Source organism: Oncorhynchus clarkii, chromosome 19 (genome assembly GCF_045791955.1).
Source record: "Oncorhynchus clarkii lewisi isolate Uvic-CL-2024 chromosome 19, UVic_Ocla_1.0, whole genome shotgun sequence".
NCBI lineage: Eukaryota > Metazoa > Chordata > Actinopteri > Salmoniformes > Salmonidae > Oncorhynchus > Oncorhynchus clarkii.
Window position 1 is genome coordinate 63,161,844 of NC_092165.1, and position 27,571 is coordinate 63,189,414.

At 45.5% G+C, this 27,571-nt stretch overlaps 1 protein-coding gene across 2 annotated transcripts in view; it reads left to right on the forward strand.

The window, feature by feature from the left end:
• Positions 1 to 7,210: 7,210 nt before the first annotated feature.
• Positions 7,211 to 27,571, forward strand: part of LOC139374403 (DDB1- and CUL4-associated factor 10-like) — a 28,362-nt gene continuing 8,001 nt past the window's right edge. The window contains exons 1-6 of one of the 2 annotated variants that reach the window (XM_071115453.1): positions 7,211 to 7,981; positions 8,296 to 8,409; positions 15,900 to 16,097; positions 17,689 to 17,891; positions 18,576 to 18,656; positions 25,941 to 26,119. In XM_071115453.1, coding sequence (XP_070971554.1) covers positions 7,503 to 7,981; positions 8,296 to 8,409; positions 15,900 to 16,097; positions 17,689 to 17,891; positions 18,576 to 18,656; positions 25,941 to 26,119 — 1,254 coding nt within the window. In that variant the 5' untranslated portion in view covers positions 7,211 to 7,502. The remainder of the gene's footprint in view (positions 7,982 to 8,295; positions 8,410 to 15,899; positions 16,098 to 17,688; positions 17,892 to 18,575; positions 18,657 to 25,940; positions 26,120 to 27,571) is intronic. The other variant, XM_071115454.1, reaches the window with a different exon arrangement.

Sequence of the window (27,571 nt, forward strand, 5' to 3'; positions counted from 1 at the left end):
GTTAAAAAAAACAATGGTGTGCTGTTCTATGGGAGTCCCAATCACAGTCAGATGTGATGCAGCTTGGATTTCAACCCAGGATTTTGCAGTGATGGAATTTGATTTTATTTTTTGCACTGAGATGCACTGTCTTAGACCGCTGTGCCTTTTAGGAGCCCTGGAAGGTCTGCATGGCTGTCGTCTGACTTCTAAATCAAAGAGTTCTTAAAATGGTTCTCCTATGGGGACAGCTGAAGAACCCTTTTCGGCATCTTTTTTTTCTCAGAGTGTAGCGTGCAAATCAAATCAAGCTTTATTCACACAGCACATTTCAGACACGGAGAGACCTTAAAACCGGTGTAACGTGTGTTCTCCGTCTGGTCTTGGTCAGTACCCGTGCTGCAGCCTTCTGTATGTTATGCAGTTGACCAATGGCTTTCTTGGGTAGACCAGACAGGAGAGCATTGCAGTAGTCAAGCCGGCTTGTAATGGATGAGTCTCTCTGTATCAGCCTGAGAGAGAAACAGCTGCACCTTGGCAATGTTCCTCAGGTGGTAAACATCTATTTTGGTCACATTCCTAATGTGTGATGCACAATTGAGTTCAGAATCTAAATTAACACCTAGGTTTCTTACCATGTGTTTTATCTTTATTGCCTGTGAATTAAAATGTGATTCTGTGTGTTAATTGTCACATGTGCAGTGAAATGCTGAATACAACAGGTGTAGTAGACCTTACAGTGAAATGCTGAATACAACAGGTGTAGTAGACCTTACAGTGAAATGCTGAATACAACAGGTGTAGTAGACCTCACAGTGAAATGCTGAATACAACAGGTGTAGTAGACCTTACAGTGAAATGCTGAATACAACAGGTGTAGTAGACCTCACAGTGAAATGCTGAATACAACAGGTGTAGTAGACCTTACAGTGAAATGCTGAATACAACAGGTGTAGTAGACCTCACAGTGAAATGCTGAATACAACAGGTGTAGTAGACCTCACAGGGAAATGTTGAATACAACAGGTGTAGTAGACCTTACAGTGAAATGCTGAATACAACAGGTGTAGTAGACCTTACAGTGAAATGCTGAATACAACAGGTGTAGTAGACCTTACAGTGAAATGCTGAATACAACAGGTGTAGTAGACCTTACAGTGAAATGCTGAATACAACAGGTGTAGTAGACCTTACAGTGAAATGCTGAATACAACAGGTGTAGTAGACCTTACAGTGAAATGCTGAATACAACAGGTGTAGTAGACCTTACAGTGAAATGCTGAATACAACAGGTGTAGTAGACCTTACAGTGAAATGCTGAATACAACAGGTGTAGTATACCTCACAGTGAAATGCTGAATACAACAGGTGTAGTAGACCTCACAGTGAAATGCTGAATACAACAGGTGTAGTAGACCTTACAGTGAAATGCTGAATACAACAGGTGTAGTAGACCTCACAGTGAAATGCTGAATACAACAGGTGTAGTAGACCTTACAGTGAAATGCTGAATACAACAGGTGTAGTAGACCTTACAGTGAAATGCTGAATACAACAGGTGTAGTAGACCTTACAGTGAAATGCTGAATACAACAGGTGTAGTATACCTCACAGTGAAATGCTGAATACAACAGGTGTAGTAGACCTCACAGTGAAATGCTGAATACAACAGGTGTAGTAGACCTTACAGTGAAATGCTGAATAAAACAGGTGTAGTAGACCTCACAGTGAAATGCTGAATACAACAGGTGTAGTAGACCTTACAGTGAAATGCTGAATACAACAGGTGTAGTAGACCTTACAGTGAAATGCTGAATACAACAGGTGTAGTATACCTCACAGTGAAATGCTGAATACAACAGGTGTAGTAGACCTCACAGTGAAATGCTGAATACAACAGGTGTAGTAGACCTTACAGTGAAATGCTGAATACAACAGGTGTAGTAGACCTCACAGTGAAATGCTGAATACAACAGGTGTAGTAGACCTTACAGTGAAATGCTGAATACAACAGGTGTAGTAGACCTTACAGTGAAATGCTGAATACAACAGGTGTAGTAGACCTTACAGTGAAATGCTGAATACAACAGGTGTAGTATACCTCACAGTGAAATGCTGAATACAACAGGTGTAGTAGACCTCACAGTGAAATGCTGAATACAACAGGTGTAGTAGACCTTACAGTGAAATGCTGAATACAACAGGTGTAGTAGACCTTACAGTGAAATGCTGAATACAACAGGTGTAGTAGACCTTACAGTGAAATGCTGAATACAACAGGTGTAGTAGACCTCACAGTGAAATGCTGAATACAACAGGTGTAGTAGACCTTACAGTGAAATGCTCAATACAACAGGTGTAGTAGACCTTACAGTGAAATGCTGAATACAACAGGTGTAGTAGACCTTACAGTGAAATGTTGAATACAACAGGTGTAGTAGACCTCACAGTGAAATGCTGAATACAACAGGTGTAGTAGACCTTACAGTGAAATGCTGAATACAACAGGTGTAGTATACCTCACAGTGAAATGCTGAATACAACAGGTGTAGTATACCTCACAGTGAAATGCTGAATACAACAGGTGTAGTAGACCTTACAGTGAAATGCTGAATACAACAGGTGTAGTAGACCTCACAGTGAAATGCTGGATACAACAGGTGTAGTAGACCTCACAGTGAAATGCTGAATACAACAGGTGTAGTAGACCTCACAGTGAAATGCTGAATACAACAGGTGTAGTAGACCTCACAGTGAAATGCTGAATACAACAGGTGTAGTAGACCTCACAGTGAAATGCTGAATACAACAGGTGTAGTAGACCTCACAGTGAAATGCTGAATACAACAGGTGTAGTAGACCTTACAGTGAAATGCTGAATACAACAGGTGTAGTAGACCTCACAGTGAAATGCTGAATACAACAGGTGTAGTAGACCTTAGAGTGAAATGCTGAATACAACAGGTGTAGTAGACCTCACAGTGAAATGCTGAATACAACAGGTGTAGTAGACCTTACAGTGAAATGCTGAATACAACAGGTGTAGTAGACCTCACAGTGAAATGCTGAATACAACAGGTGTAGTAGACCTTACAGTGAAATGCTGAATACAACAGGTGTAGTAGACCTCACAGTGAAATGCTGAATACAACAGGTGTAGTAGACCTCACAGTGAAATGCTGAATACAACAGGTGTAGTAGACCTCACAGTGAAATGCTGAATACAACAGGTGTAGTAGACCTTACAGTGAAATGCTGAATACAACAGGTGTAGTAGACCTCACAGTGAAATGCTGAATACAACAGGTGTAGTAGACCTTACAGTGAAATGCTGAATACAACAGGTGTAGTAGACCTTACAGTGAAATTCTGAATACAACAGGTGTAGTAGACCTCACAGTGAAATGCTGAATACAACAGGTGTAGTAGACCTTACAGTGAAATGCTGAATACAACAGGTGTAGTAGACCTTACAGGGAAATGCTGAATACAACAGGTGTAGTAGACCTTACAGTGAAATGCTGAATACAACAGGTGTAGTAGACCTTACAGTGAAATGCTGAATACAACAGGTGTAGTAGACCTTACAGTGAAATGCTGGATACAACAGGTGTAGTAGACCTTACAGTGAAATGCTGAATACAACAGGTGTAGTAGACCTCACAGTGAAATGCTGAATACAACAGGTGTAGTAGACCTCACAGTGAAATGCTGAATACAACAGGTGTAGGTAGACCTCACAGTGAAATGCTGAATACAACAGGTGTAGTAGACCTCACAGTGAAATGCTGAATGCAACAGGTGTAGTAGACCTCACAGTGAAATGCTGAATACAACAGGTGTAGTAGACCTTACAGTGAAATGCTGAATACAACAGGTGTAGTAGACCTCACAGTGAAATGCTGAATACAACAGGTGTAGTAGACCTCACAGTGAAATGCTGAATACAACAGGTGTAGTAGACCTTACAGTGAAATGCTGAATACAACAGGTGTAGTAGACCTCACAGTGAAATGCTGAATACAACAGGTGTAGTAGACCTTACAGTGAAATGCTGAATACAACAGGTGTAGTAGACCTCACAGTGAAATGCTGAATACAACAGGTGTAGTAGACCTCACAGTGAAATGCTGAATACAACAGGTGTAGTAGACCTCACAGTGAAATGCTGAATACAACAGGTGTAGTAGACCTTACAGTGAAATGCTGAATACAACAGGTGTAGTAGACCTCACAGTGAAATGCTGAATACAACAGGTGTAGTAGACCTTACAGTGAAATGCTGAATACAACAGGTGTAGTAGACCTTACAGTGAAATTCTGAATACAACAGGTGTAGTAGACCTCACAGTGAAATGCTGAATACAACAGGTGTAGTAGACCTTACAGTGAAATGCTGAATACAACAGGTGTAGTAGACCTTACAGGGAAATGCTGAATACAACAGGTGTAGTAGACCTTACAGTGAAATGCTGAATACAACAGGTGTAGTAGACCTTACAGTGAAATGCTGAATACAACAGGTGTAGTAGACCTTACAGTGAAATGCTGGATACAACAGGTGTAGTAGACCTTACAGTGAAATGCTGAATACAACAGGTGTAGTAGACCTCACAGTGAAATGCTGAATACAACAGGTGTAGTAGACCTCACAGTGAAATGCTGAATACAACAGGTGTAGGTAGACCTCACAGTGAAATGCTGAATACAACAGGTGTAGTAGACCTCACAGTGAAATGCTGAATGCAACAGGTGTAGTAGACCTCACAGTGAAATGCTGAATACAACAGGTGTAGTAGACCTTACAGTGAAATGCTGAATACAACAGGTGTAGTAGACCTCACAGTGAAATGCTGAATACAACAGGTGTAGTAGACCTCACAGTGAAATGCTGAATACAACAGGTGTAGTAGACCTTACAGTGAAATGCTTACTGACAAGCCCCTTAACCAACAATGCAGTTTTAAGAAAAATTCCTAAAGAAATCAGAAATAAAAGTAACAAGTAGTAGTAAAGAGCAGCAGTAAAATAACAATAGCGAGACTACATACAGGATCAATGTGCAGGGTCACCGGTTAGTCAAGTTAATTGAGGTAATATGTACATGCAGGTAGCGTTATAGTTAAAGTGACTATGCATAAATTATAAACAGTGCAGCCGGAGTAAATAAGATTAGATTTAACTTTGATTAGATGTTCAGGAGTCTTATGCCTTGGGGGTAGAAGCTGTTATGGCCTTTTGGACCTAGATTTGGCGCTCCGATACCTCTTGCCGTGCGGTAGCAGAGAGAACAGTCTATGATTTGGACCATGATAGTTTGTTAGTGATGTGGACACCAAGGAACTTGAAACTCTAAACCTCCTCCAATTCAGCCCCTTCGATGTGAATGGGGGGGGGGGGGCGTGTTTTCCTGTTTTCCACGATCAGCTCCTTTGTCTTGATCACGTTGAGGGAGAGGTTGTTGTCCTGGCACCACACTGCCAGGTCTCTGACCTCCTCCCTATAGGCTTGTCTCATCGTTGTCGGTGATCTGGCCTACCACTGATGTGTCGTCAGCAAACTTAATGATGGTGTCGGAGTCGTGCCTGGCCAAGCAGTCGTGGGTGAACAGGGAGTACAGGAGGGGACTGAGTACACACCCCTGAGGGTCACCCGTGTTGAGGATCAGCGTGGCAGATGTGTTGTTGCCTACCCTTACCACCTGTGGATTGTATTTATCATCATTAGTCATTTAGGTCAACATTGGATCATTCAGAGATCCTCACTGAACTTCTGGAGAGAGTTTGCTGCACTGAAAGTAAAGGGGCTGAATAATTTTGCACGCCCAAGCCTGAAATGTGGCAAAAGGTCGCAAAGTTCAAGGGGGCCGAATACTTTCGCAAGGCACTGTTTTTGGCACTGTATATGGCCCCCTTGAACTTTGCGACCTTTTGCCACATTTCAGGCTTCAAACATAAATATATAAAACTGTGTTTTTTTGTGAAGAATCAACAACAAGTGGGACACAATCATGAAGTGGAACGACATTTATTGGATATTTCAAACTTTTTAACAAATCAAAAACTGAAAAATTGGGCGTGCAAAATTATTCATGTACATATCTACCTCTAATACCTTATTATTATCTATCCTGATGTCTAGTCACTTTACCCTGCCTTCATGTACATATCTACCTCTAATACCTTATTATTATCTATCCTGATGTCTAGTCACTTTACCCTGCCTTCATGTACATATCTACCTCTAATACCTTATTATTATCTATCCTGATGTCTAGTCACTTTACCCTGCCTTCATGTACATATCTACCTCTAATACCTTATTATTATCTATCCTGATGTCTAGTCACTTTACCCTGCCTTCATGTACATATCTACCTCTAATACCTTATTATTATCTATCCTGATGTCTAGTCACTTTACCCTGCCTTCATGTACATATCTACCTCTAATACCTTATTATTATCTATCCTGATGTCTAGTCACTTTACCCTGCCTTCATGTACTACATATCTACCTCTAATACCTTATTATTATCTATCCTGATGTCTAGTCACTTTACCCTGCCTTCATGTCCATATCTACCTCTAATACCTTATTATTATCTATCCTGATGACTAGTCACTTTACCCTGCCTTCATGTACATATCTACCTCCAATACCTTGTTATTATCTATCCTGATGTCTAGTCACTTTACCCTGCCTTCATGTACATATCTACCTCCAATACCTTGTTATTATCTATCCTGATGACTAGTCACTTTACCCTGCCTTCATGTACATATCTACCTCCAATACCTTGTTATTATCTATCCTGATGTCTAGTCACTTTACCCTGCCTTCATGTACATATCTACCTCTAATATCTCGTACCTCTGCATATTGGTAGGCCGTTATTGTAAATAAGAATTTGTTCTTAACTGACTTGCCAAGTTAAATAAAGGTGTAAATACAAATAAATAAATAAATACAACATTTGATCTGGTAATAGCATTGATATTGTAATCCCTGTATAAAGCTCCATTCTTGTGTTACTTATTTTATTTTTATTCTGCATCGTTGGGGAGAACTCTTAAAGTAGCATGTCACGGTTAACTCTACACTCGTTATATTCGGTGCTTGTGACAAATCAAATTTGATTTAGACTTTTATTTATGAAACTGTTTTATGAAATGAAAGTATAACTATGTCCACTAGGTGGAGGTATCCAATTTATTGTCTTCGTTTTGACCACTGAAATTCCGCGGAAGAAGAAGAAGGAAGCTGAACTCCGTCACAGCACTCGGTTTATTTTGCTCCAGTGTTGTGTGGTTAGCTACATCAAATAGCCATTCCGTCTCTTGTCTAGTTTCGTCAAATTCCACCCACGTTTTTTTGTTGGGGGGGTGGGGGGTGGGGATTGTCTTAACGGAGTAGAGGTAAGGTGTATTCGAGATACAATAATTGCACAATTCGTTGTTGAACCGAGACACTATCTGTGAAACAAGGGGCCTGCACAGGCACCCGTTGGCGATAACAGCCACCATGAGCTCGGAGCAGCAGAGCGACGGCGTGGACCCGGACGAGTCGCAGGACACGTCCAGCAGCCGGGTGTCGGACAAGGAACAGGACCCGCAGACAGATGATTCCGCCGATGAAGACAAGACACCGGCGCGTCCTCCGCAGAGCAGCCGAGAGGAGAGTAGTCTTCACCCGAGAAGCTCCAGGGCGGATTCTGCAGCCGCGCAGGACAATCCCCGGTGTCAGCCGAATGTACAAGGCGCCTCGGGGCAAGGGAGGGGTACCTCTATGGCTGGCCCTGGTTCGGTTGAGAGTAGCTCCAACAGCCTGTTCTCCATGCTACAGAGCAGGACTATAAGGAGAGGGCTGTTCGTGGATCCATCTAGAGATAACTTTAGGACAATGACGAACTTGTATTCTTCCATGAGTCCGGCTGCAGACTCGGTCAATCTCAGTACCCAAACTCATGGCGCAGTGTTCAATTTGGAATACTCCCCCGACGGGTAAGGGCAGGATGAAAATGGATGTTACGTGTTTGTTCATTTTTAGACCGAAGTTTTATCCATATTTGTGCAAAATGGTAATAGGAAAGCTAAAGTTGTATGATCAGGTGTCACAATCCACAGACAGACATTTTACATTACACAAGTTGACCTAGGCGAGGTATTTTGGTATTGTATTAGGATCCCCATTAGTTGTTGCAAAAGCAGCAGCTACTCTTCCTGGGGCACACACAGAACACAAAACACAAAACACAGAACATGACATAATACAGACTGGGCCTGTTGTTGTGACCTTATATCTCACCACTCCCCAGGTCTGTCCTGACAGTGGCCTGTGAACAGACGGAGGTTCTCCTGTTCGATCCCATCTCTTCCAAGCACATCAAGACCCTGGTGGAGGCTCATGAAGACTGTGTCAATAACATCAGGTACCATAGATGTGTTCTCTGCCCCAGTATCTGGGCGTTTAGAGATGTCGACGATGAGTATGTCGTGTCTCCTCTCAAACACCCTGGGAAACTCTCATTCAAACTCCCAATAGACAGCTTTGCAAGCTTTACGTCAAAATATGTTAGGTATTTACCAAGTATAGAGTGTCGCTGAGCAACTACGATCATTTATGGCCAACATGTCCTTCCAAAGAATGGCTAAGTAAAAATGTACAAGCATACAAAAATGTGCCTATTCAGCACAACAGCAATCAATCATTACTGCCAGGCAGAGGTCAGAGGTCAGACATTTTTGACATAACACTTGCAGAGCTGTCTAATGGGAGTTTGAATGGGAGTCTGAATGGGAGTCTGAATGGGAGTCTGAATGGGAGTTTGAATGGGACTTTCATGGGCCTTTAATGGAGGCACCTCCTACTCATCGACAACGTCTCTTAACGCCCAGATACTGGTGTTCTCTATCCCAGCCTTTCTCAAACCTTTCCTCAGGTACATCCAGACGTTCCATGTATTTTAACTCTTCCAGAGTTATCACACCACATTCAACTTGTCAACTAGTAACCAGCCCTTGTCTACTAGTTATCCAGCCCTTGTCTACTAGTTATCCAGCCCTTGTCTACTAGTTATCCAGCCCTTGTCTACTAGTTATCCAGCCCTTGTCTACTAGTTATCCAGCCCTTGTCTACTAGTTATCCAGCCCTTGTCTACTAGTTATCCAGCCCTTGTCGACTAGTTATCAAGCCCTTGTCTACTAGTTATCCAGCCCTTGTCTACTAGTTATCCAGCCCTTGTCTACTAGTTATCCAGCCCTTGTCTACTAGTTATCCAGCCCTTGTCTACTAGTTATCCAGCCCTTGTCTACTAGTTATCCAGCCCTTGTCTACTAGTTATCCAGCCCTTGTCTACTAGTTATCCAGCCCTTGTCTACTAGTTATCCAGCCCTTGTCTACTAGTTATCCAGCCCTTGTCTACTAGTTATCCAGCCCTTGTCTACTAGTTATCCAGCCCTTGTCGACTAGTTATCCAGCCCTTGTCGACTAGTTATCCAGCCCTTGTCTACTAGTTATCCAGCCCTTGTCGACTAGTTATCCAGCCCTTGTCTACTAGTTATCCAGCCCATGTCGACTAGTTATCCAGCCCTTGTCTACTAGTTATCCAGCCCTTGTCTACTAGTTATCAAGCCCTTGTCTACTAGTTATCCAGCCCTTGTCTACTAGTTATCCAGCCCTTGTCTACTAGTTATCCAGCCCTTGTCTACTAGTTATCCAGCCCTTGTCTACTAGTTATCCAGCCCTTGTCTACTAGTTATCCAGCCCTTGTCTACTAGTTATCCAGCCCTTGTCTACTAGTTATCCAGCCCTTGTCTACTAGTTATCCAGCCCTTGTCTACTAGTTATCCAGCCCTTGTCTACTAGTTATCCAGCCCTTGTCGACTAGTTATCCAGCCCTTGTCGACTAGTTATCCAGCCCTTGTCGACTAGTTATCCAGCCCTTGTCGACTAGTTATCCAGCCCTTGTCTACTAGTTATCCAGCCCTTGTCTACTAGTTATCCAGCCCTTGTCTACTAGTTATCCAGCCCTTGTCTACTAGTTATCCAGCCCTTGTCTACTAGTTATCCAGCCCTTGTCTACTAGTTATCCAGCCCTTGTCTACTAGTTATCAAGCCCTTGTCTACTAGTTATCAAGCCCTTGTCTACTAGTTATCCAGCCCTTGTCTACTAGTTATCCAGCCCTTGTCTACTAGTTATCCAGCCCTTGTCGACTAGTTATCCAGCCCTTGTCTACTAGTTATCCAGCCCTTGTCTACTAGTTATCCAGCCCTTGTCGACTAGTTATCCAGCCCTTGTCTACTAGTTATCCAGCCCTTGTCTACTAGTTATCCAGCCCTTGTCTACTAGTTATCCAGCCCTTGTCTACTAGTTATCCAGCCCTTGTCGACTAGTTATCCAGCCCTTGTCTACTAGTTATCCAGCCCTTGTCTACTAGTTATCCAGCCCTTGTCTACTAGTTATCCAGCCCTTGTCTACTAGTTATCCAGCCCTTGTCTACTAGTTATCCAGCCCTTGTCTACTAGTTATCCAGCCCTTGTCGACTAGTTATCCAGCCCTTGTCGACTAGTTATCCAGCCCTTGTCGACTAGTTATCCAGCCCTTGTCGACTAGTTATCCAGCCCTTGTCGACTAGTTATCCAGCCCTTGTCTACTAGTTATCCAGCCCTTGTCGACTAGTTATCCAGCCCTTGTCGACTAGTTATCCAGCCCTTGTCGACTAGTTATCCAGCCCTTGTCGACTAGTTATCCAGCCCTTGTCGACTAGTTATCCAGCCCTTGTCGACTAGTTATCCAGCCCTTGTCGACTAGTTATCCAGCCCTTGTCGACTAGTTATCCAGCCCTTGTCGACTAGTTATCCAGCCCTTGTCGACTAGTTATCCAGCCCTTGTCGACTAGTTATCCAGCCCTTGTCGACTAGTTATCCAGCCCTTGTCTACTAGTTATCTAGCCCTTGTCGACTAGTTATCCAGCCCTTGTCGACTAGTTATCCAGCCCTTGTCGACTAGTTATCCAGCCCTTGTCGACTAGTTACCTCGCCCTTGTCTACTAGTTATCCAGCCCTTGTCGACTAGTTATCCAGCCCTTGTCGACTAGTTATCCAGCCCTTGTCGACTAGTTATCCAGCCCTTGTCGACTAGTTATCCAGCCCTTGTCGACTAGTTATCCAGCCCTTGTCTACTAGTTATCCAGCCCTTGTCTACTAGTTATCCAGCCCTTGTCGACTAGTTATCCAGCCCTTGTCGACTAGTTATCCAGCCCTTGTCGACTAGTTATCCAGCCCTTGTCGACTAGTTATCCAGCCCTTGTCGACTAGTTATCCAGCCCTTGTCGACTAGTTATCCAGCCCTTGTCGACTAGTTATCCAGCCCTTGTCGACTAGTTATCCAGCCCTTGTCGACTAGTTATCCAGCCCTTGTCGACTAGTTATCCAGCCCTTGTCGACTAGTTATCCAGCCCTTGTCGACTAGTTATCCAGCCCTTGTCGACTAGTTATCCAGCCCTTGTCGACTAGTTATCCAGCCCTTGTCGACTAGTTACCTCGCCCTTGTCTACTAGTTACCTCGCCCTTGTCTACTAGTTATCCAGCCCTTGTCTACTAGTTATCCAGCCCTTGTCGACTAGTTATCCAGCCCTTGTCGACTAGTTATCCAGCCCTTGTCGACTAGTTATCCAGCCCTTGTCTACTAGTTATCCAGCCCTTGTCTACTAGTTATCCAGCCCTTGTCGACTAGTTATCCAGCCCTTGTCGACTAGTTCAGGGCTACAAAACAATTGCGAAAATGAATGTAGGTCCCCAAGGAAAGGTTTCTAATTGTTCTCCTGTTCTCTCCTGTCTGTCTGTCTTCCTGTCTGTCTGTCTTCCTGTCTGTCTGTCTTCCTGTCTGTCTGTATCATCAGGTATGCAGGCTGGGTGTTCCCCATCTCTGGTCCAAGGCTTTTCCATGTGACCAACTGATGCTGAGTCTTGAGCAGGACACAAACTCCCTGGACCAGAGATACTGCTAGCTGTTCCCAACCCGCCTCATGTCTGTCTGTCTTCCTGTCTGTCTGTCCTCCTGTCGGTCCTGTCTGTCTTATTTGTCTCTTTCTTCCTCTCTGTCCTCCTGTCTGTCTGTCTGTCTGTCCTCCTGTCTGTCCTCCTGTCTGTCTGTCTTTCCTCCTGTCTGTCTGTCTGTTGGTCTATTTGTCTGTCTGTCTGTCCTCCTGTCTGCCTGTTGGTCTATTTGCCTGTTGGTCTATTTGTCTTCCTGTTTGTCCTGTAAGTAGTCTCCCCAGGTCTGCTCCAGCTCTGATACATGGCTATATATCTATATCTAGACTGCTATGGCATCCTGCAGTGGGTTTATTTATTTATTTTTCTTCCTCCACCTATTTAACCAGGTAGACCAGATCACCTTTATTTAACCAGGTAGACCAGATCACCTTTATTTAACCAGGTAGACCAGATCACCTTTATTTAACCAGGTAGACCAGATCACCTTTATTTAACCAGGTAGACCAGATCACCTTTATTTAACCAGGTAGACCAGATCACCTTTATTTAACCAGGTAGACCAGATCACCTTTATTTAACCAGGTAGACCAGATCACCTTTATTTAACCAGGTAGACCAGATCACCTTTATTTAACCAGGTAGACCAGATCACCTTTATTTAACCAGGTAGACCAGATCACCTTTATTTAACCAGGTAGACCAGATCACCTTTATTTAACCAGGTAGACCAGATCACCTTTATTTAACCAGGTAGACCAGATCACCTTTATTTAACCAGGTAGACCAGATCACCTTTATTTAACCAGGTAGACCAGATCACCTTTATTTAACCAGGTAGACCAGATCACCTTTATTTAACCAGGTAGACCAGATCACCTTTATTTAACCAGGTAGACCAGATCACCTTTATTTAACCAGGTAGACCAGATCACCTTTATTTAACCAGGTAGACCAGATCACCTTTATTTATATTTATTTCTCATTTACAACTGCGACCTGGCCAAGATAAAGCAAAGCAGTGTGACACAAAGGTGTAAACAAAAGTACATTCAATAATACAGTAGAAAAGTCTATATACAGTGTGTGCAAATGGTGTGAGGAGTTAAGGTAATAAATAGGCCAATAGTAGCGAAGAAATTACAATTTAGCAAATGAACCCTGGAGTGATAGATGAGCAGATGATGATGAGCAAGTTGTGATACTGGTGTGCAAAAGAGCAGAAAAAAGTAAATAAAAACAATATGGGGACGAGGTAGGTAGTTGGGTGGGCTATTTACAGATGGACTGTACAGCTGCAGCGATCGGTTAGCTTCTCAGATAGCTGATGTTTAAAGTTAGTGAGGGAAATATGTCTCTAACTTAAGTGATTTTTGCAATTCGTTCCAGTCATTGGCAGCAGAGAACTCTAAGGAAAGGCGGCCAAAGGAGGTGTTTGCTTTGGGGATGACCAGTGAAATATTCCTGCTGGAGCGCGTGCTACGGGTGGGTGCTGCGGGCGGAGCTTTACCTAGCAAAGACTTATAGATGACCTGGAGACAGTGGGTTTGTTGACGAATATGTAGTGAGGGCCAGCCAACGAGAGCATACAGGTCGCAGTGATGGCTAGTATATGGGGCTTTGGTGACGAAACGGATGTTACTGTGATAGACTGCATCCAGTTTGCTGAGTAGAGTGTTGGAGGCTATTTTGTAAATGACATTGCCGAAGTCAAGGATCGGTAGGATGGTCAGTTTTACGAGGGTATGTTTGGCAGCATGAGTGAAGGAGGCTTTGTTGCGAAATAGGAAGCCGATTCTAGATTTAATTTTGGATTGGAGATGCTTAATATGAGTCTGGAAGGAGAGTTTACAGTCTAGCCAGACACCTAAGTATTTGTAGTTGTCCACATATTCTAAGTCAGAACCGTCCAGAGTAGTGATGCTAGTCGGGCAGGTGCGTGCAGCAATTGGTTGAAGAGCATGCATTTAGTTTTACTAGTGTTTTAAGAGCAGTTGGAGGCCACGGAAGGAGAGTTGTATGGCATTGAAGCTCGTCTGGAGGTTAGTTAACACAGTGTCCAAAGACGGGCCAGAAGTATACAGAATGCTGTCGTCTGCGTAGAGGTGGATCAGAGACTCACCAGCAGCAAGAGCAACATCATTGATATATTCAGAGAAAAGAGTCGGCACGAGAATTGAACCCTGTGGTACCCCCATAGACTGCCAGGGGCATGGACAACAGGCCCTCCGATTTGACACACTGAACTCTATTAGAGAAGTAGTTGGTGAACCAAGCGAGGCAGTCATTTGAGAAACGAGGGCTATTGAGTCTGTCAATCACCGTATTGGCCGAGTCGAAAGCCTTGGCCAGGTCAATGAAGACGGCTGCACAGTACTGTCTTTTACCGATGGTGGTTATGATATCGTTTAGTACCTTGAGCGTGGCTGAGGTGCACCCGTGACCAGCTCGGAAACCGGATTGCAAAGATGAGAAGGTACGGTGGGATTCAAAATGGTCGGTAATCTGTTTGTTAACTTGGCTTTCGAAGACTTTAGAAAGGCAAGGCGGGATGGATATAGGTCTGTAACAGTTTGGGTCTAGAGTGTCACCCCCTTTGAAGAGGGGGATGACCGCGGCAACTTTCCAATCTTTGGGAATCTCGGACGATACGAAAGAGAGGTTGAACAGACTAGTAATAGGGGTTGCAACAATGGCGGCGGATAATTTTAGAAAGAGAGGGTCCAGATTGTCTAGTCCAGCTGATTTGTGCGGGTCCAGGTTTTGCAGCTCTTTCAGAACATCTGCTATCTGGATTTGGGTAAAGGAGAACCTGGAGAGGCTTGGGCGAGTAGCTGCGGGGGGGGCGGAGCTGTTGGCCGAGGTTGGAGTAGCCAGGCGGAAGGCATGGGCAGCCGTAGAGAAATGCTTGTTGAAATTCTCGATGATCGTGGATTTATCGGTGGTGACAGTATTTCCTAGCCTCAGTGCAGTGGGCAGCTGGGAGGAGGTGCTCTTATTCTCCATGGACTTTACAGTGTCCCAGAACGTTTTGGAGTTAGAGCTACAGGATGCAAATGTCTGTTTGAAAAAGCTAGCCTTAGCTTTCCTAACTGCCTGTGTATATTGGTTCCTGACTTCCCTGAAAGTTGCATGGCGCGGGGACTATTTGATGCTAATTCAGAATGCCACAGGATGTTTTTGTGCTGGTCAAGGGCAGTCAGGTCTGGAGTGAATCATGGGCTGTTCGTAGTTCTACATTTTTTTGAATGGGGCATGCTTATTTAAGATGGTGAGGAAAGCACTTTTAAAGAACAACCAGGCATCATCTACTGATGGGATGAGGTCAGTATCCTTCCAGGATACCTGCGCCATGTCGATTAGAAAGGCCTGCTTGCAGAAGTGTTTTAGGGAGCGTTTGACAGTGATGAGGGGTGGACTTTTGACCGCGGACCCATAGCGGATGCAGGCAATGAGGCAGTGATCGCTGAGATCCTGATTGAAAACAGCGGAGGTGTATTTAGAGGGCGAGTTGGTCAGGATAATATCTATGAGGGTGCCCATGTTTATGGATTTAGGGTTGTACCTGGTAGGTTCTTTGATAATTTGTGTGAGATTGAGGGCATCTAGTTTAGATTGTAGGACTGCCGGGGTGATAAGTATATCCCAGTTTAGGTCACCTAACAGAATGAACTCTGAAGATAGATGGGGAGCAATCAATTCACATATGTCTCATGGTTCGGCCTACATGTCTATCTCAATGAATCCAAGCTTGATTCCTCTCTTGTGTCTGTTTCAAAACTCATTAGACGATAAGGTCTGAGGGGAGGGACCCTGGACCTTCTCCTCCAATACGATAGAGAAGGTGGCAAGGAATTAGGAGGCAAGGAATCGCCTACGTACGCTATTGTTATTATAATGTATGTTCTGCTCTTCTCTTTACAGGTTTCTGGACAACCGTTTGTTTGCCACGTGTTCTGATGACACCACCATAGCTCTGTGGGACCTGAGGAAGCTCAACTCTAAAGTGTGCTCTCTGCACGGTCACGCCAGCTGGGTCAAGAACATAGAGTACGACACCAACACACGACTCCTTGTCACCTCTGGCTTTGACGGAAACGTCATCACCTGGGACACCAACAGGTGTGTGTGTGTCAGTGCGTATACACGTTTCCACTACAGCATGTTTAATTAGTAAGTTGACTTTCATAATGTTTTGATTTCAATTTAGAATAACACAGTAAGGTTGTTTTCTGTCTACGTTGAGCTCAGTGTTATCTGTCAGTGTTATCGGTCAGTGTTATCGGTGATAGGCCGGTGCTATCTGTCGGTGACAGGCCGGTGCTATCTGTCGGTGACAGGCCGGCGCTATCTGTCGGTGACAGGCCGGCGCTATCTGTCGGTGACAGGCCGGCGCTATCTGTCGGTGACAGGCCGGCGCTATCTGTCGGTGACAGGTATCTGTCGGTGACAGGTATCTGTCGGTGACAGGCCGGCGCTATCTGTCGGTGACAGGCCGGCGCTATCTGTCGGTGACAGGCCGGCGCTATCTGTCGGTGACAGGCCGGCGCTATCTGTCGGTGATAGGCCGGTGTTATCTGTCGGTGTTATCGGTGATAGGCCGGTGTTATCGGTCGGTGTTATCGGTGATAGGCCGGTGTTTGCACAACAGACAGGCTGTGTCCCAAATGGCATGCTATTCTCAATATAGTGTACTACCATAGGTTTCTGGTCAAAAGGAGTGCACTATTTAGGGAATACGGAGGGTGCCATTTAGGATGCAGCCCCTGACTCTTCTTCTCTCCTCTACCTGTAGGTTTACACAGGATGGCTGACTCTTCTTCTCTCCTCTGCCTGTAGGTTTACACAGGATGGCTGACTCTTCTTCTCTCCTCTGCCTGTAGGTTTACACAGGATGGCTGACTCTTCTTCTCTCCTCTGCCTGTAGGTTTACACAGGATGGCTGACTCTTCTTCTCTCCTCTGCCTGTAGGTTTACAGAGGATGGCTCACTCTTCTTCTCTCCTCTACCTGTAGGTTTACACAGGATGGCTGACTTCTTCTCTCCTCTGCCTGTAGGTTTACAGAGGATGGCTCACTCTTCTTCTCTCCTCTACCTGTAGGTTTACACAGGATGGCTGACTTCTTCTCTCCTCTGCCTGTAGGTTTACAGAGGATGGCTCACTCTTCTTCTCTCCTCTGCCTGTAGGTTTACACAGAATGGCTGACTCTTCTTCTCTCCTCTGCCTGTAGGTTTACAGAGGATGGCTCACTCTTCTTCTCTCCTCTACCTGTAGGTTTACACAGGATGGCTGACTTCTTCTCTCCTCTGCCTGTAGGTTTACAGAGGATGGCTCACTCTTCTTCTCTCCTCTGCCTGTAGGTTTACACAGAATGGCTGACTCTTCTTCTCTCCTCTGCCTGTAGGTTTACAGAGGATGGCTCACTCTTCTTCTCTCCTCTACCTGTAGGTTTACACAGGATGGCTGACTCTTCTTCTCTCCTCTGCCTGTAGGTTTACAGAGGATGGCTCACTCTTCTTCTCTCCTCTGCCTGTAGGTTTACAGAGGATGGCTCACTCTTCTTCTCTCCTCTTCCTGTAGGTTTACAGAGCATGGCTCACTCTTCTTCTCTCCTCTGCCTGTAGGTTTACAGAGCATGGCTCACTCTTCTTCTCTCCTCTGCCTGTAGGTTTACAGAGCATGGCTCACTCTTCTTCTCTCCTCTGCCTGTAGGTTTACAGAGGATGGCTGCCCCCACAAGAAGTTCTTCCACACGCGCTACCTGATGAGAATGCGTCTGACTCCAGACTGTTCCAAGATGTTGATCTCCACTTCATCTGGCTACCTGCTGATCCTTCACGACCTGGACCTCACACAGTCTCTGGAGGTGGGCAGCTACCGTATGCTGCGGGCCAGACGCACCCCCCTCAGCTCAGGTGAGACAATGTCACTGCACCACCCCACCCTCACCTCCCTCAGCTCAGGTGAGACCATGTCACTGCACCACCCCACCCTCACCTCCCTCAGCTCAGGTGAGACAATGTCACTGCCCCACCCCACCCTCACCTCCCTCAGCTCAGGTGAGACAATGTCACTGCACCACCCCACCCTCACCTCCCTGAGCTCAGGTGAGACCATGTCACTGCACCACCCCACCCTCACCCCCCTCAGCTCAGGTGAGACCATGTCACTGCACCACCCCACCCTCACCTCCCTGAGCTCAGGTGAGACCATGTCACTGCACCACCCCACCCTCACCTCCCTCAGCTCAGGTGAGACCATGTCACTGCACCACCCCACCCTCACCTCCCTCAGCTCAGGTGAGACCATGTCACTGCACCACCCCACCCTCACCTCCCTCAGCTCAGGTGAGACCATGTCACTGCACCACCCCACCCTCACCCCCCTCAGCTCAGGTGAGACCATGTCACTGCACCACCCCACCCTCACCCCCCTCAGCTCAGGTGAGACCATTTCACTGCACCACCCCACCCTCACCCCCCTCAGCTCAGGTGAGACCCCCCTCCCCCCCACCCTCACCCCCCTCAGCTCAGGTGAGGTGCTGCATCACCCCCCCCATCATTATCACCTCAGGTGATTTATTGTGAATCTGTCTCTAGATGGCTCAGCGTCTGCGTCGAGGTCAAGTGGAGCTCCTCGACAGGGTAACGACTCCAGCAAGATCCACCCTCACAGAGAAGGTCAGTTAGAGGCATGCTGGGCTTACTTCAGACACAAGTCCTATTGTAGAACAACCATTCAGACAACAGTCCTATTGTAGAACAACCATTCAGACAACAGTCCTATTGTAGAACAACCATTCAGACAACAGTCCTATTGTAGAACAACCATTCAGACAACAGTCCTATTGTAGAACAACCATTCAGACAACAGTCCTATTGTAGAACAACCATTCAGACAACAGTCCTATTGTAGAACAACCATTCAGACACAAGCTATTAGGTAGAGGGAATAAACACCTAATGAACTCCACCAACTGAGTGGAGCAGACGTTACTTACGGGGAAAAAACATATGAAGTTAGAAAAAAAATATGTTTATAAGATAGTTTTGTAAATGCATTTACAAAACTATCTTATGAACTTATTTTGACATTAGTGACGCGCTTGAAACCAATTAATAAACCTATGGAACAGGGATGATAATATTTAATATAATAATTAGCTATAATAAAGTGTTGATTTTTCTATTTTATTACATTTATTTATCTGCTTTATGTCTCAAAATTATATATTTTTTTTGTTGGCTTGCGAACCCTTTATGCACAAAAAAACAAATGTAATTTTTTTCTCACACATTATAGCCATCAGACTAGCTATATCAAAAACAAAATGGATAACCAGGGAAATAAACAAAAAACTAGAGCAAACAAGAGGTTGAAGTGATGGTGGAGGAAATGGCAGCCAGGAAAAGATTGATGTTGAGGAGACTTGATAACTGAAGGGGTCACTGCAGAGACCAGAAAGAAAGGACGGGCGAGAGTGGCTCTGCCGTCGAGGGTATGGCAGAGGGCCGTAGTATGGCAGAGGGCCGTAGTATGGCAGAGGGCCGTAGTATGGCAGCAAAAATGAAACGTCCCTTTTTCAGGACCCTGTCTTTCAAAGATAGTTAGTAAAAATCCAAGTAACTTCACAGCTCTTCATTGTAAAGGGTTTAAACACTGTTTCCCATGCTTGTTCAATGAACCATAAACAATTAATGAACATGCACCTGTGGAATGGTTGTTAAGACACTAACAGCTTACAGACGGTAGGCAATTAAGGTCACAGTTATGAAAACGTAGGACACTAAAGAGGCCTTTCTACTGACTCTGAAAAAACACAAAAAGAAAGATGCCCAGGGTCCCTGCTCATCTGCGTGAACGTGCCTTAGGCATGCTGCAAGGAGGCATGAGGACTGCAGATGTGGCCAGGGCAATAAATTGCAATGTCCACACTGTGAGACGCCTAAGACGGCGCTACAGGGAGACAGGACGGACAGCTGATCGTCCTCACAGTGGCAGACCACGTGTAACAACACCTGCACAGGATCGGTACATCCGAACATCACACCTGCGGGACAGGTACAGGATGGCAACAACAGCTGCCCGAGTTACACCAGGAACGCACAATCCCTCCATCAGTGCTCAGACTGTCCGCAATAGGCTGAGAGAGGCTGGACTGAGGGCTTGTAGGCCTGTTGCAAGGCAGGTCCTCACCAGACATCACCGGCAGCAACGTCGCCTATGGGCACAAACCCACCGTCACTGGACCAGACAGGACTGGCAAAAAGTGCTCTCACTGATGAGTCGCGGTTTTGTCTCACCAGGGGTGATGGTTGGATTCGCATTTATCGTTGAAGGAATGAGCGTTACACCGAGGCCTGTACTCTGGAGCGGGATTGATTTGGAGGTGAAGGGTCCGTCATGGTCTGGGGCGGTGTGTCACAGCATCATCGGACTGAGCTTGTTGTCATTGCAGGCAATCTCAACGCTGTGCGTTACAGGGAAGACATCCTCCTCCCTCATGTGGTACCCTTCCTGCAGGCTCATCCTGATATGACCCTCCAGCATGACAATGCCACCAGCCATACTGCTCGTTCCGTGTGTGATTTCCAGCAAGACAGGAATGTCAGTGTTCTGCCATGGCCAGCGAAGAGCCCGGATCTCAATCCCATTGAGCACACATCTGGGACCTGTTAGATCGGAGTGTGAGGGGTAGGGCCATCCCCCCCCCCCCCCCCCCAGAAATGTCCGGCAACTTGCAGGTCCCTTGGTGGAAGAGTGGGGTAACATCTCACAGCAAGAACTGGTAAATCTGGTGCAGTCCATGAGGAGGAGATGCACTGCAGTATTTAATGCAGTTGGTGGCCACACCAGATACTGACTGTTACTTTTGATTTTGACCCCCCCCTTTGTTCATGGACACATTTTTCAATTTCTGTTAGTCACGTCAGTTTGTCTGTTGTTGAATGCTCATACAAATATTTACACATGTTAAGTTTGCTGAAAATAAATGCAGTTGACAGTGACAGAACGTTTATTTTTTTTTTCTGAGTTTTATTTATATATATATATAACACACACACATTCTGTGTTTGAATAGAATCAACTATATGCACTGAGCTTGTCTGATGCTTTAAGCACACTGTTTGATTAAGTAACTAAGACACATGACTCATGAAAGAGCCTGGTGGTCACATGGTGTTAAAAAACAAAACAATGACAGCGAGTGCCTGTGTGATTGGTCGTCTCTTTCCTCGGTACTGCAGCGAACCGCAGCAAGTTGTTTATAGCTCTGTCCGTGCTGAAGCTGCTACATCATTACAGACATTTAGTTTCTGACTGAAAAGTTACTGAAATCCCTCATTTTGTTTTGGACAAACATTCCATATTCCCTGAACCCTTGCTCTCTTTGTGATACATGTGAGCATCGCATTCAATGTGATAAATAGCCTCTGACCTATAGCCTCTGACTTATAGCCGATCATAATCACGTCAATAAATTGGTTATAAACTGAACACCGTAACATGACAGCAAAATGGATGCAGGCAAAATGGATGCAGACAAATATACTCAAAACAGGCAAATGTTTACTGGTTGCTCAGGAGGGAAAGGAGAAGTCAGATGTGTGGAAGACATTTGACTTAGTTGTGGAAACTACTGGAGATCCAGACAAAGGAGGGTAAAGGAGCAGGCCTCCAGCTCCATGGTGGTTCTACAAGGCTGCTATAAGGAGGAGATCCAGACAAAGGAGGGTAAAGGAGCAGGCCTCCAGCTCCATGGTGGTTCTACAAGGCTGCTGTAAGGAGGAGATCCAGACAAAGGAGGGTAAAGGAGCAGGCCTCCAGCTCCATGGTGGTTCTACAAGGCTGCTATAAGGAGGAGATCCAGACAAAGGAGGGTAAAGGAGCAGGCCTCCAGCTCCATGGTGGTTCTACAAGGCTGCTATAAGGAGGAGATCCAGACAAAGGAAGGTAAAGGAGCAGGCCTCCAGCTCCATGGTGGTTCTACAAGGCTGCTATAAGGAGGAGATCCAGACAAAGGAAGGTAAAGGAGCAGGCCTCCAGCTCCATGGTGGTTCTACAAGGCTGCTATAAGGAGGAGATCCAGACAAAGGAGGGTAAAGGAGCAGGCCTCCAGCTCCATGGTGGTTCTACAAGGCTGCTATAAGGAGGAGATCCAGACAAAGGAGGGTAAAGGAGCAGGCCTCCAGCTCCATGGTGGTTCTACAAGGCTGCTATAAGGAGGAGATCCAGACAAAGGAGGGTAAAGGAGCAGGCCTCCAGCTCCATGGTGGTTCTACAAGGCTGCTATAAGGAGGAGATCCAGACAAAGGAGGGTAAAGGAGCAGGCCTCCAGCTCCATGGTGGTTCTACAAGGCTGCTATAAGGAGGAGATACAGACAAAGGAGGGTAAAGGAGCAGGCCTCCAGCTCCATGGTGGTTCTACAAGGCTGCTATAAGGAGGAGATCCAGACAAAGGAGGGTAAAGGAGCAGGCCTCCAGCTCCATGGTGGTTCTACAAGGCTGCTATAAGGAGGAGATCCAGACAAAGGAGGGTAAAGGAGCAGGCCTCCAGCTCCATGGTGGTTCTACAAGGCTGCTATAAGGAGGAGATCCAGACAAAGGAGGGTAAAGGAGCAGGCCTCCAGCTCCATGGTGGTTCTACAAGGCTGCTATAAGGAGGAGATCCAGACAAAGGAGGGTAAAGGAGCAGGCCTCCAGCTCCATGGTGGTTCTACAAGGCTGCTATAAGGAGGAGATCCAGACAAAGGAGGGTAAAGGAGCAGGCCTCCAGCTCCATGGTGGTTCTACAAGGCTGCTATAAGGAGAGATCCAGACAAAGGAGGGTAAAGGAGCTGGTTGGTGAAATTACTTTATCCAACATTTTGCCGTTACATGAGGATCAGAGCTCCATGTAATCATTAATATTAACCTAATACTCTATTCATATAATATTATTAACCTAATACTCTCTAATATTACTAACCTAATACTCTATTTATATAATATTAACCTAATACTCTATTCATATAATATTATTAACCTAATACTCTATAATATTACTAACCTAATACTCTATTTATATAATATTAACCTAATACTCTAATATTACTAACCTAATACTCTATTCATATAATATTATTAACATAATACTCTCTAATATTACTAACCTAATACTCTATTTATATAATATTAACCTAATACTCTATTCATATAATATTATTAACCTAATACTCTTAATATTACTAACCTAATACTCTATTTATATAATATTAACCTAATACTCTATTCATATAATATTAACCTAATACTCTATAATATTACTAACCTAATACTCTATTTATATAATATTAACCTAATACTCTATTCATATAATATTAACCTAATACTCTATAATATTACTAACCTAATACTCTATTTATATAATATTAACCTAATACTCTAATATTACTAACCTAATACTCTATTCATATAATATTATTAACCTAATACTCTATTCATATAATATTAACCTAATACTCTATTCATATAATATTAACCTAATACTCTATAATATAATATTATTAACCTAATACTCTATAATATTACTAACCTAATACTCTATTCATATAATAATATTAACAAACAGGCAACAGAAGTAAGATCTGTCTTTCTGTTGATTATATATGGATCATTTGTAAAACCAGGCACGTTGAACAGTTGATTATAGACCTCATTAAGATGGGGTTTCCTCTCTCCCCAGTTGTCGTTGTTGATAATTAGGCTACTGTAAAGGGCTGTTTCCTCATCTCTGCTGCCCCCGCCGCCACATTGTTCCCAATCTGCTGGGGAACTTTGCTACTATGCACGTGACAAAGGGAAAGGTGCCAACAGCGCACTGGAGATTACGTTTCAGAACCGCAGACGGCGCCTGTATCCAACGCGGGAGAAAGCACATTTGTTATAAAATAATATTAATTTATTAGTGTTGTACCGTTGTTCTTACGTAATGTAAATATATGCAATTTTGGTATCACTTGTCTTAGAGTGATGGGCTGTGCCTTCCCCGTGGCCTCGGCAATGGATCAGTCCATTGAGACAGGAGCCAATCGGCCTCCGCAATAGGTCAGTTACACTGAGACCAGAGCCAATCGGCCTCCGCAATGGATCAGTTGAACTGAGACAGGAGCCAATCGGCCTCCGCAACGGATCAGTTGAACTGAGACGAGCCAATCGGCCTCCGGCAATGAATCAGTCCACTGAGACAGGAGCCAATCAGACCTCTGTCTTGTGCACCATGAACATGTTTCATAATCGACTAATGAAATCTGTCGACCAAACAATTTACCAGTCGACTAAATGGGGTCAGCCCTAGTTGACTGTCAGTGTGTTGTGTTGACTGTCAGTGTGTTGTGTTGACTGTCAGTGTGTTGTGTTGACTGTCAGTGTGTTGCGTTGTGTTGACTGTCAGTGTGTAGCGTTGACTGTTAGTGTGTTGCGTTGACTGTCAGTGTGTTGTGTTGTCTGTCAGTGTGTAACGTTGTATTGACTGTCAGTGTGTAGCGTTGTGTTGACTGTCAGTGTGTTGTGTTGACTGTCAGTGTGTTGTGTTGACTGTCAGTGTGTTGTGTTGACTGTCAGTGTGTAACGTTGTATTGACTGTCAGTGTGTTGCGTTGTGTTGACTGTCAGTGTGTTGCGTTGTGTTGACTGTCAGTGTGTAGCGTTGTGTTGACTGTCAGTGTGTTGCGTTGTGTTGACCGTCAGTGTGTAGCGTTGACTGTCAGTGTGTTGTGTTGACTGTCAGTGTGTTGCGTTGTGTTGACTGTCAGTGTGTTGCGTTGTGTTGACTGTCAGTGTGTTGCGTTGTGTTGACTGTCAGTGTGTAGCGTTGTGTTGACTGTCAGTGTGTTGTGTTGTGTTGACTGTCAGTGTGTTGTGTTGTGTTGACTGTCAGTGTGTTGTGTTGACTGTCAGTGTGTTGTGTTGTGTTGACTGTCAGTGTGTAGTGTTGACTGTCAGTGTGTAGCGTTGACTGTCAGTGTGTTGTGTTGACTGTCAGTGTGTAGCGTTGACTGTCAGTGTGTTGTGTTGACTGTCAGTGTGTTACATTCCCCCCTCTATGTTAAGTAATGTGATGTGTTCATTGTGGGCTTTATAACAGCGGTCACAGTAATGACAGCGGTCAGAGTAACGACAGCGGTCAGAGTAATGACAGCGGTCACAGTAATGACAGCGGTCACAGTAATGACAGCGGTCACAGTAACGACAGCGGTCAGAGTAACGACAGCGGTCAGAGTAACGACAGCGGTCACAGCAACGACAGCGGTCACAGCAACGACAGCGGTCACAGCAACGACAGCGGTCAGAGCAACGACAGCGGTCAGAGCAACGACAGCGGTCAGAGCAACGACAGCGGTCAGAGCAACGACAGCGGTCAGAGCAACGACAGCGGTCACAGCAACGACAGCGGTCACAGCAACGACAGCGGTCAGAGCAACGACAGCGGTCAGAGCAACGACAGCGGTCAGAGCAACGACAGCGGTCAGAGCAACGACAGCGGTCACAGTAATAACCTTTGTTTCATGTGTTCTCCTGCTGACTGTGTGTTGTGTTGACTGTCAGTGTGGTACGTTGTGTTGACTGTCAGTTCTCCTGCTGACTGTGTGTTGTGTTGACTGTCAGTGTGGTACGTTGACTGTCAGTGTGTTGTGTTGAATGTCAGTGTGGTACGTTGTGTTGACTGTCAGTTCTTCTGCTGACTGTGTGCTGCCATAGAAACAGATGGAATAGAACGGGTGTTTTTTATTGGTTATGACTGTCTTTACCCATAACTACACAACTAACCTACACCGTTAGGTCGTGGTGCCAGCCCTCGTGTTAACACTAACCTACGCGGTTAGGAGGTCGTGGTGCCAGCCCTCGTGTTAACACTAACCTACGCGGTTAGGAGGTCGTGGTGCCAGCCCTCGTGTTAACTTCATGTTGCTGCCCCTCTCCCAGGTCTCTCCCCCAGGAATAGTTTGGAGGTGTTGACTCCAGAGATCCCAGGAGAGAGGGACAGGGGGAACTGCATCACGTCTCTCCAGCTTCACCCTAAAGGCTGGGCTGCCCTCATACGCTGCTCCTCCAACATGGATGACCAGGAGGTGAGTCACCTGACCCCCCAAAACCCCCAGGAGGTAACTTTCACCACACTGCACCCCGACATCTACACGCACCTCTCCCTACATTTACACACCTCTCCCTACATCAACACACACCTCTCCCCTACATCAACACACACCTCTCCCCTACATCAACACACACCTCTCCCCTACATCAACACACACCTCTCCCCTACATCAACACACACCTCTCCCCTACATCAACACACACCTCTCCCCTACATCAACACACACCTCTCCCCTACATCAACACACCTCTCCCCTACATCAACACACACCTCTCCCTACATCAACACACACCTCTCCCTGTCATCAACACACACCTCTCCCTACATCAACACACACCTCTCCCCTACATCAACACACACCTCTCCCTACATCAACACACACCTCTCCCCTACATCTACACACCTCTCCCCTACATCAACACACACCTCTCCCCTACATCAACACACACCTCTCCCCTACATCAACACACACCTCTCCCCTACATCAACACACACCTCTCCCCTACATCAACACACACCTCTCCCCTACATCAACACACACCTCTCCCCTACATCAACACACACCTCTCCCCTACATCAACACACACCTCTCCCTACATCAACACACACCTCTCCCCTACATCAACACACACCTCTCCCCTACATCAACACACACCTCTCCCCTACATCAACACACACCTCTCCCCTACATCAACACACACCTCTCCCCTACATCAACACACACCTCTCCCCTACATCAACACACACCTCTCCCCTACATCAACACACACCTCTCCCCTACATCAACACCCTTCTCTCCCTACATCTACACACACCTCTCCCTACATCTACACACACCTCTCCCTACATCTACACACACCTCTCCCTACATCTACACACACCTCTCCCTACATCTACACACACCTCTCCCTACATCAACACACACCTCTCCCTACATCAACACACACCTCTCCCCTACATCTACACACCTCTCCCCTACATCTACACACCTCTCCCCTACATCAACACACACCTCTCCCTACATCAACACACACCTCTCCCCGACATCAACACACACCTCTCCCCTACATCAACACACACCTCTCCCTACATCAACACACACCTCTCCCCTACATCAACACACACCTCTCCCCTACATCAACACACACCTCTCCCCTACATCAACACACACCTCTCCCCTACATCAACACACACCTCTCCCCTACATCAACACACACCTCTCCCCTACATCAACACACACCTCTCCCTACATCAACACACACCTCTCCCTACATCAACACACACCTCTCCCTACATCAACACACACCTCTCCCCTACATCAACACACACCTCTCCCCGACATCAACACACACCTCTCCCCGACATCAACACACACCTCTCCCCTACATCAACACACACCTCTCCCCTACATCAACACACACCTCTCCCCTACATCAACACACACCTCTCCCCTACATCA